Source organism: Tachysurus vachellii, chromosome 12, assembly GCF_030014155.1.
Source record: "Tachysurus vachellii isolate PV-2020 chromosome 12, HZAU_Pvac_v1, whole genome shotgun sequence".
NCBI classification, from domain to species: Eukaryota; Metazoa; Chordata; class Actinopteri; order Siluriformes; family Bagridae; genus Tachysurus; species Tachysurus vachellii.
Window position 1 is genome coordinate 15870916 of NC_083471.1, and position 12915 is coordinate 15883830.

Sequence of the window (12915 nt, forward strand, 5' to 3'; positions counted from 1 at the left end):
GGTCAGGGCTCTGTGTTGGCCACTCTGTGGTCTTTCACACCAAACATGTCTTTATGGCTCACTTTGTGCATTATCATGCTGGAAGAGGTTTGGGGCCCCTTAGTTACAATGCTAGGGAAGGGAGATCTTAATGATATTCTAGACAATTGTGTGCTTTCACCCCTAATATGGGTGTAAAGGTCAGGTGTTTACATAATTTTGGTACATATAGTGTATCTAATATTTCTCATTTTACCATGGAGCTGTGAAACTTTCAATTCTAAAAGATGCTGATTAATTTTATCTAACAGTGTTCTCTAACAGTTGGAAGTAAGGCTGTTCCTTTCTGCTTTCTGTCACGTGAAAGTCTTTAAGACTGAGGGCTTTCTGGTTTCTCTGTAACATGAGAAGCTGCATTCTTATTAACTTCAGACAACTTTGAAATGGTTCTAGTTGTTATAATGTAAAAAATCACAGCAGGTAACCTGTTTTGTGAACATTCCACAACTTTAAACCTAACTATAAATAGACAGAAAATATAATCTGCCATTCTTCAGTTAATAAAAATTTGTTATTCATGGCAAATTGAATGAAACACTAGATTGTTCTGTTGAAGGAAAATATCAACTTTACGGTAGTAAAATTAACTCTTCTTCATGACAGTCTGAATTAAAATACATATTTTAAATTATTTTCTTAAAACAGCAAGCCCTTTCTGGTTTGGTTTTTACAAATCATATAATGCCTATTTCAAGACATTTTATATAATATTGTTGTTCTTGTAACTGGCAGATCATTTTGATATAAATAACAAAATAAAATCCAACTCAAATTCAAATTGCTTGAAAAATTTTTTTTCCCTTTTTTTTTGTGAAATTAAACAATGTATGCATGTATTAATATTTATATTTATTATAATCTCTTAATGAGAAATGTAACAGAATTCACCATCATCTATTGCAAACTACATTTAACTTATGATATTTTTGGTAAAGAGTGTTTTATCCACGATGAAATTCTTGAAAGGTTATAGTAAAGATTCATAAATAAAACATTATTAGAAGTATAAACATTCAACCATGGGTGTTTAAATGCTGAGATGACCTGGTGAATTATAGATGAGTATAATGATTCTTTGTGCTCTAGGACTGTAACAGCCTTTAGGCCCACCTCCTTCTCCTTTCTCCCTCATTGTTGCTCTCTCTCACTGTTCTTCAAAGCTGCACAGTTTAAAATTGACTCATCGACTCACTAAACATACAATAATATTGTCTGATAGCTAAAATGCCAGTAACTCATATAAGCTTTTCAGAATATCTGACTGCACACATGATCCCAGAGTGGAGAAAGCAGTATATTTGTTATGAGGTAAGTTGTTATACAATCGAATATAATTTTAATTATTTTGATTGTCAAAATGATCAACCAGACTTTTGAGTTTTTGGTTGGTTATATGTTATGCTATAGTAACTAACAAAAATACATTTTAGGAGCTGAATTCCATTCTTACGAGGGAACACAGACAGCATATCTTATTTGATAGTAAGTAACATTAAAAATTGCATCCACAAAACTGTGAAAATGTATTTCCATTATAACTGTTGAAAGAGTTGCTCTAATAATAAGTCTTATTGCAGAGCTGACTAGAGATGCTATGCCATGTCCTCTAAAAAGATAACAAAGCTTTCAAAGCGCAGTTTATGCTCCTTCAGTAAGACAATGCTATAATCTCATAAATTATTCTTAATGTAACAGAAAACCTCATAGCATTTATTATTGCACAAAACCTATTCTCACAATGGCAAAGACAATACAGGGGAAATGAATAATTAATGAACTTTCATAATTAAGTGTATATCAGGGAAGAGAGTGGAATAGCTATAGGCTCAATTTAACGGTAATCAATTCACAATATTTTTCTTTTTCTTTTATTAACCTGAGTGATAATGTACTGTATTTATTTGCAGGACACAGTCATCATTTTCCAGTGTGTGAGGACTTCCTCAAAAAATGTGACACAGAGCTGAAAAAAGTGAATCTCTTCTTTTCAGGTAGCTTACTGAGAAAGTTCTAGCATTGTTTGTGGCTTGATGTTTTTGTGTCAATTCTATAACTGACTAACATTATTTCAGAAATGTTATCTGAGGCGAAATGGAGGCTGTCCACATTCGGGATTGTTGCTCTAGATGGTTCGGAAGCAGGGGTGTCTGGAACTGGACATGTTCCGGTCTCCTCAAAGACCTACAGATATCTGCAGAGAAAAAAGTCTGAATTACATAAACTTAAAATGGCTGTAGGAGAATTTTATATGAGTCTGGCCTTTCTCCAGAGCTACCAGGTAGATGTCTGGTACAGGCATATCTGTTGTTTGGTCAAAAGTTTGTCACTAAAACATCTTCTCACAATATTTTTCTGATCACAGGAGCTAAATTATCAAGGTTTCTATAAGATTACAAAAAAGTATGATGCAAAAATTCCATCTGAGCGTGGTCTACAGTGGAGAACTGAAAAACTAGACACTTCTTTACTACACACTGAGAGAGGTAGCTGTGAGGAAATTATGTGTAGACTAGAGGTGAGAATATATTGATGTATATAAACTGTTCTTTCAGTTAAAGAATCCCTTCTGTATATTTATTTGCATGATTTCTGTGCATTGAATTGCACAGACATTTATGCTTCAGCTTGAGGGTGGTAATGAAGAGAAAGCTCTAAAAAGGCTTGAACTCCCACCGAGGGGATTGGAACAAGTAAGAACTATCAAATCTATCAAGCTGATTGTACAAGTCAAGTAAAAAAACCATAAATAAATTGAGATAAGCTAAGCTAAAAACTATTTGAAACTGTCTTTCTTAATTTCAGTGCTGTTAGAAACTCAAATATTTGCACACAAACATTTTACAGATCGTTAAAAGGACGCTTACTCTTACGCTTCTTTTTTATGCAGACAACTGGACATTGGATAATATTTCGGATAGGTGTCACCTGTGGCCTCATTATAGCTCTGATCATTTTTTTTGCCTTTAAAGGTTAGTGGTAGGACCATGTTAATTCTTTCTTTGGTCCTAAATAACTGTCACTCTTTTACTCAAATTTATTTATTTTTTTGCTTATCCTCCATGCTATAATACAAGCATCAAATGAATCACATCTAGAGCATCTGAAACCACTGCTACAACTCTACAGAGGGAGTTTTCTACTGATCGAGTTCCTGTCACTGATGGGATTAACCATGTATTGCTGGAAAAGATCTGGAATCAATCACATTCTCATTTTTGAGCTGGATCCAAGACACCACTTATCACACCATCAAGTTTTAGAGGTTATGAGCTCAGTATTATTAAGTCTGTATCAATTCTACCATCATGATCACCACCAGCATAATCAGTGATTATTAAAAAACATCTAGATGGTGTATAATTGTTTTCTTTTTCTTTCTTATGTATTCACTGCAGATGACAGGGTACTTGGCTGTTTGTTGTTGTATTAGTGTGTTGGCCTGGCTACATCCTTCGCCCATGTCAATCCCACAACAGATTCACCCCCTCATATTCCACAGTTTTCTGCTGCTCTTGTTGTTAAACCCAACATCTACTTGTCACTCTTGGTCTCGCCGCTGGTTCTTAGCTGTGATGGTAATATATGACATTCCAGATATCAGGCTGATTCTATAATATTTAATTTATTTTCATATGCTGCTGCTTTATGATTTTTTACAGTTTACTATCTAGTTCATCTTGATACTTCTGAGTTAATCAGTAACATGTAGTTCCCCATTCCATCCTTTTTACTATCATGCTGTATTTGGAATGGAAATAGAATACTAAAAACTGTTTACTGTTGTTGTATTGTGCATGTCCTGCAGTTTACACATAATATTCTTTTGTCCCTGCTTTAAATTCTGTGTTCCACCTTTTCCTGTTGTCGGTGTACTTTACTCTGGTATATGCTAGAATGGCAAAGACCCATTGTGTCACTTCTCTCTAACACACAGTACACCTGACCTTCACACCCAGATGTGCTTTTTCTGGAACTGGAATAATTTTGGCTATGTACTGTACGTCTGGACTAAATAGAGGGAGGTAGTTGAATCAAATATTTATTGATGAGATAACTAAAGCCTTCATTATAGCAGTTGTTTTGCTTTAGAGAACATTGTTATAATGTAAGATAGTCAAGTATTTTTTTTTTGTTTAGGTCCTTACCACTAAAGAAGTTAGACCTTAAGACCTTAAGGACCTTAAGTTAGAAGAAGTGCCTTATTTAGTTCACACTGATCGTCTGTTCACTGATTTTCCTCATTAATCCAAAAGTCCTGCTTATATTGTATAAAATGTTTCACCTCATCCTCTTTATATCTTGCTCATATCCTGAAGCAGTACAACTCACTGAGGTCATTGTGATAACTTTGTGTAGACCTAACTGACATACTGTACTTTTTCTTCTGATTTGTTTAGCATGACTTATTATTAGAATTTTTATTTGTTTCTGGTAACAGCTATAGATTCTTTCATGAACATTCTTTTGTGAAGCACTTTAAGATCGGCTAAATTATATAAGATTTGATTAATTATTATATGATTATTTTTGGAGAAACTATCTCAGACAAACATATCAAACTATCCCAGGCACTACTTATAAAAAGTGATTTAGTCCTGTCATACGGCGCTAAGCAGCTAGGCAAATTATTTATTTATTAGACTTGTTTGATTACTATGTTTCCAGTATCATAATCGTACTGCAACAGCACCAAATATAGCCTGCATTGCAGTAGAGTTTTGGTCTTTTTACTTTATGCCCATGAAACAGATGAGTGCAAACATTTTTATTGAGATATTATTTGAGACACAACTACAGAGCAGTTCTCTCTTAATGTGAATTTTTTTACCTGTGTGTGAGTGAGATGCAATGATGTATTGTATCTTTCTGCAGCAGCACTGCTTCTTTTGTGTATCCACAGTGGAAGGTCCTGACAGCACCTCTCTGGCCTGTTGGGTTTGCAGATTGCTGGCTAGCTGACCAGCTCAACAGTCTGAGCCCACTTATCTTGAGCCTGTGGGACCTGCTGTGCTTTACCTTTCAGATTAACTGGGCAGATCTGCAGGATAGCAGCTCGCTGGTTAGAGGTGCAGAATATTCCAGATCACTGCAGTCCGAAATTGTGCATTGTTTTCTAGACAACCGATTAAAATACAAAAACATAAAAAAAGTTGAAAAAAAGATGGAGATTATACATCTTTTTCATCTTGTACAAAGATTATTATTACTTAAACAAAAGCACTTGGTAATAAAAGGAATAGCGCTCCAGTTTTTTTTCACTGTGTGTAAATTTAGAGCTGAGAACAGGAACTGTGCAATCTCACTCCATGTGTTATCTCATATGTGTTTATGTTTCTGTATGTGTTCCAGGGAGTGTACATTTGGAAAGGCAGAGCAAAGTAGTCATATGTCTGATTCAGTGCTTCCCTCCATGGCTGAGGTTTGCTCAGTGTCTTAGGCACTTCTGGGACAGTGGAAACACAGTGCATCTTCTTAATGCTGGCAAATACTCCACTGTCTTTCTTATGGTCACTTTTGCAGGTCTCTACAACACAGCAAGAGGTAGTAAAATTTATGTAAATTTTATTTTATATTTAAAATACCTGATGTATTTCTGTTCATGGTATTCACATATAGTACAGTTTATACTGTTAGAACAATAGAACAACTTAAAAAAAGAGACATATCCGGTATCTATAATTATTAATGTTTAAAAGCTTACATTCTTGAAGCAAAATATCAGAGAATTTTTAAATAATTTTTCAATCAATCATGTCTCTAGCACGTGAATCATTTCTCTGTATTGACAGAGAAATAGAAGACCTACACAAAATGGTAACGGGTATTTGGGTACAGTATCACACATTATATCTGTAATTTTCACAAATTTAAAGGTTTCATTTATTATTTAAATATGGGACTACATTTTTAGAGCGACGAATTTGTTGCATAACTAAAATAGTGAACGAATACCACAAAACCTTAGGGAACATGGAGGAACCAAAATTACTATGTATTATGTACTGTGCCCCAGGGTTTAATAAAAATGCATAACTGCTTGGTAAAATGTTCTCCTTCTGATCTGCTATTTAGCAGTAGTTGTTAATAGGGCTAAATGATAGACTGTATGCACAATGTTATATCTCATCTAACCATCATGCCCATATGTGGTTCTCCCCCAAACTGATGTCACAAAGTTCAATATCTCTGTACACTATGGAGACCCCAGAACTGTTCACGCACAATTCCCCTTTGCTCTGTAATGACAGTTAGAAGTTTGGAATGGACGAACTTGAGTGTTCTGCACAGAGCCCTGACCTTAACCTCAATGAACACCTCTGGGATGAAACATAGGCCGCACTCCTACACTCCTGCCCACCTACTAATGCTGTTCGTGCTGTAGGTATAAATCCTTACATCCCCACTCCAAAACCAAATGGAGGTTATTTTAACAGTAAAGGTGGATTAACTATTGAATTTGATGTTCAAATAGCACACGTTATTGTTAAAGGCTTATTTCAACAGGCTTAATTATCTTAACTTTACATTTATTTATTTATTTATTTATTTATTTATTTATTTATTTATTTATTTATTTATTTATTATTTACTTATGTAGGTTTTATGTTGCTCTATGAACACTGCCCATATCACCCCATTCAATCATTCATATATTCATTCATTCATTCATTTATTAGTAACAGCTTTAACTCATGCATGGCATCAGTGTATCTTGGGAACACTGGGCATAAGGTGTATATTACCTTATTATTATATTATATTATATTATATTATACAGTTTGAAAGTGATCATTATCACATCAGGGCAGTGGGATAAGGAAAATTCTATTTAAGTTAGACCAAAGTGTGTAGACTGGATAGAATTACAATGATCTGTGTGCTTTAGAGAAGTCTGATCCAGCTATGGAGGAGAGTGTGTATGTGTATCTGTACCTGTGGGCCATATCCACCTGCATAAGTGTAATAGTGACTGTGAGCTGGGACCTGCGGATGGACTGGGGACTGCTACATGGAAATGGACTTCTGAAAGAGGAACTAATTTTCTCTCAAGAGGTAAAATATACAAATATAATCCTCACAATCAACAACACTGTATTTTACTTTTAAAGGTTCGTATTGATATTTTCTGTTCAGCTGCAGTGTAATGTGATACATCCAATACTTCTAGAAATGTTACTATATATAGAAGCAAAGCTTGGTTAAAATTAGAATATAAATGGATATTCCACAAATGATAGATGGTTGAACACTTTTTGTTTTGGTGTTTGTTTAATTTGAACTTTAACAAACTTTATTTTTCAACATGGTTCATTTTTTTTTTATCTGGAATTTTAGGTGTATTACTATGCAGCCATGTTAGCAGATGTGCTACTGCGGATCTCCTGGGCTATTAATATCCTCTTGGCTCAGATGAAGGATTCAGCTGCTGTTGTTACTGCTAGTGCCATACTGGCTCCACTGGAGATCCTCAGGTTAGATTTACTTTACCGTAAGGCACTAAAAATGTATTGATTCTTGAAGTTGTTCAAATGAATCCTTCCATTGCAGTAACTTGATTCTTGTGTTTTGAGAATTAATGTTTTTAAAAATCCATTTACTTTAAATATTGTTTTTGAGAAAACTATTTAATTTTATTTTTGGCTATTTTATTATTATTATTATTATTATTATTATTATTATTATTATTATTATTATTATTTATTATTATTTATTTTTTATTCTACAGGCGTTCAATCTGGAATTTCTTTCGGCTGGAAAATGAGCACCTGAAAAATTGCAGGCAGTGTCGGGCCATTCGTGATTTTCATTTGCCTGCTAGTCCAATAAACCTGCCACAGCAAATCCTCAGTGACAAGATGAAGGACCCAAATGAGCCGATTATCGTCCAACAGGAAACCAGTACCTCACACCGTAAACCTACTTGTTTACCGTTTAGATATATGAGGTGATTATATGCACCAATAATTTGCTTTACATATATTTACCTAAGTAGAATATAATTTGTATGGTTTTTACACAGATAAGAACTGCAGCTGATTCTCTTTTTGCAGATCAAAAGTTAAGGAAACAAACTTACCAACAAGAAGCCCAGCAATCGAGTCAACATAATATATAATGTATAAGGACAAGAATGAAGGCCTTTAAAATGGGCGCACACGTAAATGATGATTAGCTGCTTAGTAAGCAAGGTAAAATGTCATGTTTACAGTCCATGTGTAATAGATAAAAAAGCAGTACCAATGTTCCCCTCAAAATAATACTTTCCTTTATTTCACTTCAAAATCCACCAGTAATTCAATTTTCCAGACCAGCTGATATGCAAAAATCAGGCAAGCATGTACAATATAGCAGCTTGAGCCCAAGCGAATAAAGAGGAAAAAAGAGCATGGGAGGAGAAAGTGAGAGTCCAGCATTTCTCTCTCCAGAGAACTGATGTTCTCTGTTCTGCTTCCTACTCTGTGTTCAAGTCAGCAGTCCCACAGTCAGCTGTTTTTAATAAAGTATCTCTATGCTCTCCTCCTGTTATAGTCCAAACCCAGCAGTATAGCCTTGATTTCTGAAGCAATGTATGTTGTGTTAATGAACAGGTTCAGCTTTTTTCTTGCCATGCATTGGTCCATGAACATGAACCAGTTGTCCGTTTGTATTGTAAGGGTCATTCAGAGGAAGAGTAGTCAGTAAAATGCTGAGCATCACATGCATAACAATCCACTCAGTCGGATGTTCGCATGTATTTACGTATATATGTGTGTGTATATGCATATGTGTCTGTGTGTGAGTGTGTGTGTGCATGGGTGTATGTGTGTATGTAAGAGATAGTATTACTTATGATAAATTACTGCTTTAGCAATTACAGCTTTTTGCAAAATGCTGTATTTGTCATTGAAGTTCTTTGATATATTCATTGCATGTCAATGTCCATCGTGCAGATTTTGACATGTTATTTCAGTGGCATGAAGCCATATAATTAGTGATAGCACACCTTGTTTGAAGAATAGATGAGGTTAGAATGGTGTAGTAAAGAAGAACTCACTGGTCTTCTACCAGTGCCCGCTCTTCACTCTGTTCCTCTGGCTGGCTTTTGGGGCTGCTACTGTCCCCATCAACTCTCTTACTGGCTGGATTGAGGGCGAGGACTGTCCCTTCTCTCTCTGAGTTCTCCAGATGCCTCTGAGCCACATCCTCTGGATTATCCCCAGAGCGTTGTCGCAGTGCTTCAGCCTTGTTCGTCTCCGTGCTGGCTCTTTCCTCTATGACGGCTCCGGGGAAGTGATTTCTCAGTGTCTCTCTGCAGTCGCCATAGAGATGTTGCTCTAGTGTCAGGTTTGCTTGGGCCAGGTGTTTGAAGTCAGACTCAAACAGGAAGGATGGACTGGGCTGTGTAACTCCATCAACCTGGCCTAACACCACAGAGCCCCTGTACACCTCAATAGCCTCGGGCAGCATAGACTTGATCTTGGGTAACCAGCGCTTACGAACCCGGCGTGCATTGGTACACATATCTGCAGCAATCACATTCATCTCACTCTCCTTGAAGTTTGGGGCGAAGTTCTGACAGTAAACTTCAATAGGGAGAGAGAACAAAAATAAAAACCGGAGAATTCTTATGAATATTTTGTTTGTTACTTTTAGAGTCTTCTGCTGCCTGAGTAAAATAATGTAAATAATGTATACACAATCCTTCCTATTCAGCCAAATGTTTCTTTCAGCTTTGTTTAAAATACATTACATATGCCTATGACTTGCCTATTAAAGGCAAGTCATAGGCATATGTAATGTATTTTAAACATTACATATGCCTATGACTTGCCTATTAAAGGCAGGGCTGAGTAGCTCTGTCTCGGTGTGTGTGTGTGTGTGTGTGTGTGTGTGTGTGTGTGTGTGTGTGTGTGTGTGTGGGTTGGAGGGGAAGCTAATTTTCAGGCCAGAATATTGTAAACAGAAGCCTGAAATGAATAAATATCTACATGTCTACCATGATTGCAATTCGGCTCATGAAATCGGTTTTGAGACATTTCTGAAATCCTATGATACTTACAGGGTACAGAAATACGTTTAAACATTATAAACTGCACATTTAAAATGTGAAGCCTTCACATATTTTATAGTGGACTACATGGGACTACCTGCTCTACATGAACAATTCTGATCACTGTTTACACACTGGACACTTTTGAAAAGATTTCTATTCAAAAACACTGACAATTTAAACTAAACATTGTCACATGCACATAAGGAGCTACAAAAGACTCACGTTTGACTGTGTTGAGTATACGGCTGTCCAGAGGTTTGCGATTGGGATCACAATTGGAGGAACGGATGCCTGTCCCACAGCTGTCTGCCAGTGTATTCCTGCAGTTGTCATTCCATAGTCAGCCACAGAGGGGCACACACTGAACATTTCACTAACAGCCATGTTTATCACATACATCACTGATTCTTTGAAAATCTATATTGCAGATACTGCTGATATTCTGATATGTTCCATCTTAGGTATTTTAAAAGCACTGTTTTTATATAAAACCAAAGGTATACACAGCAAAATAACCCAAAGTTTTTACATAATAGTGACAATCTACAGACCTGTCAAAAAAAGCAGCAAGCAGGCGCCGGAGAAGGACTTTGTGCTTGACCCCAGCACACAAGTGGCAATTCATCAGCTGCCCACGTGTCATGAACACACCAGATCCTTTCACAACACCAACAACAAAGAAACAATGAAGTTTCAACTCTGTAAGCATGCTATCCTACTCAGTCAGCTGATAAGCTTTTTCTCAGATGGGATAAAATTGCAAAGCCGAGGCCTTACCTGCAATTAGCTCCAGCCGTTCGCCTGGATCTCCCTCTGTGTAGAGTGCAGGGTGGCAACGGTAGCCGATTTGACTGATAAGTCCAGCAGGAAGAGCTTCTCTGTCACCTCCAAGCAGCGTGCAGAAACGGCTCTCCAGGGATGGAGGCAGGGAGGACACCTCCATCTTCTCATGCACTAGGAGGAGAGGAGAGACAAACACATTGTATCAGTGGGCCTTAAATCCTAAATGTTCAGCCAAGTGTATTTTAAAATTTCATCCATTCTGACATTTACTGCCATAGAGACTGGCCGAAACTCCATAGATCTTCCCACTGGTTATGTTGTCATATGAGTCATCTTCAAAGTCCTCTTCCTCATTCTGATGGGAAGTGGGGCTGTCCGTGGTGGGCAGGCTGGATGCTCCAGGGCTTGAGTGATCTCTTGATAAGTGCTCATATGGGTGAACTACACTCAGGGTCCCGTTTCCTGCACCAGTGGTGTAGAAAAGTGCACTCCCCCTCAAAGATCTGCTCCTGAGTCCCTTGGCATCATCATCAGTTTGCTTGAGCTCACCGCTCTGAGTACACACAGGGGTCTCCAGCTTCTCCTCTTTAATTTTACAGACAGCCGTAGGCCGGTCGCCTAGCAACAGTGAGGCGTTGTTGTTGTTTGGGCTGGGAGGATCGTCTGTGGCAGATGTCTGCGAGTCACAGAATGGAGCATTGGCCTTGAACATCAAGTCCATTCCACGCTCCACAATGTTCTGGATCTGCAGGTAACCGGCTGTATACATGACCATGAGCTGGTCACTGGCTGTCACCGTCATTCTGCCTGTGTAACAGAAAGACAGAATCTGCTGGAAACAGGACGGTGCCACCGAAGAGGGCAGTTCGAACAGAGTCTGGCTGCTGTCACTGAATAGGTCACGGAAGTAAAGACTGCTGGCAGCCAGCACGGCACGGTGGGCCTTAAAGGCCTGTCCATTAACCATAATGGCCACATCACAGTGCTGGCCCAGCAGCCGCTGCTCATTTAGGCTGTCCAGCACCGCACTGCCAAAGTTGGGGATCTCCATGTGCAGGAGCTGAGACATTGCGCCAGCTTCAGATCTCCACAGAATTCCCAGTGGGCATCTGCAATGACAGTTCACACAGAATATCAATACACAGGACAAACTAAAAAAGTTCCAGAAAAAAAAACAGTATGTGACCTTATTCCTAAAAGTAAGAACTTGCTGTGATCCTGGCTCTTTTGTATCTCAGAGGACAACCAAAAGGAAATAGAAACCTGGAGGAAAAATACTGCACAGCAACTCCCCTACTGAACGCTACACTCTCTCCTCTAGCTCTAGCACAGACTATATGTTTAGTAACTCTGAATTAGCTTGTGAGAAGTATTCAGAAGAAGCTGCAAACTGACCCACCAGAACTACCCTCCCTCCCTGTCCCACCATCCCACTACCTGACCTCTAGAGCAGAATCCTCCGAGAAGGGATAGAGAAGGCAGACTGGCTCCTCACATTAGCTCAGCAGAATGAAGGAGAGCAGGAAGGAAAGAGAGAGAGAGAGATGTGTCTCAATCCATCCTCGCCTCTCTACACAGGACTTCCTAGCAAGAGGGAAAGCGAGCGTCTGTGTGCAATCGATGCACCATCTACTGTATGTCACAGAGCGGGAGAGAGAGGCTATAGGCACAGACACAGAGACGGGGGAGAGAGGGGGAGGGAGGGAGACTGAGAGAAAGTCATTTAAGGACACATGGAGAGTGAGGGAGAGAGAGAGAGAGAGCAAAAGAGAACAGGGAGAGAGAGAATGAGGCTGATGCAGATAATTGCCCTGCAGAGTATAACTCGTGCATGTGCTATAGAGACAAAAAAGCTGGGCAAAGCTAGAGCAAAGGCTTACTTTTATTAGAGCAATCAAGAGATGGGGAAGAGGGGAGAAATGGGAGAATTCTTCTCATGTCATCCTCCGAGACTGAAACAGGCGCAGTCACATAATCCATCAGGAGCCCCCCTCCCCATCCCACCTCCGATTATTTACATTAAAGGCAGACAAATGGAGCGTGCCAGGCGAGCAGCGCTG

General features: G+C 38.3%; 2 protein-coding genes across 3 annotated transcripts; one reads left to right on the forward strand and one right to left on the reverse strand.

The window, feature by feature from the left end:
* Nucleotides 1-1245: 1245 nt before the first annotated feature.
* On the forward strand, nt 1246-8334 carry LOC132854668 (solute carrier family 53 member 1-like). The gene is made up of 15 exons (XM_060883234.1): nt 1246-1347; nt 1470-1521; nt 1947-2030; nt 2112-2317; nt 2402-2554; nt 2649-2729; nt 2927-3008; nt 3114-3301; nt 3435-3614; nt 4940-5105; nt 5389-5580; nt 6926-7092; nt 7375-7511; nt 7766-7984; nt 8091-8334. The coding sequence occupies exons 1-15, from the start codon at nt 1264-1266 to the stop codon at nt 8146-8148; spliced, it is 2049 nt and encodes a 682-aa protein (XP_060739217.1). The 5' UTR covers nt 1246-1263; the 3' UTR covers nt 8149-8334.
* LOC132855381 (nucleus accumbens-associated protein 2) lies at nt 8294-12389 on the reverse strand. 2 transcript variants are annotated; one of them, XM_060884279.1, is made up of 6 exons: nt 12298-12389; nt 11126-11964; nt 10850-11026; nt 10624-10729; nt 10295-10392; nt 8294-9602 (listed from the first exon to the last, which is right to left on the reverse strand). In XM_060884279.1, the coding sequence occupies exons 2-6, from the start codon at nt 11922-11924 to the stop codon at nt 9070-9072; spliced, it is 1713 nt and encodes a 570-aa protein (XP_060740262.1). In that variant the 5' UTR covers nt 11925-11964; nt 12298-12389; the 3' UTR covers nt 8294-9069. The 2 variants fall into 2 exon arrangements, with proteins under 2 accessions (XP_060740262.1, XP_060740261.1); XM_060884278.1 differs by having other exon boundaries at nt 11120-11964.
* Nucleotides 12390-12915: the final 526 nt, after the last annotated feature.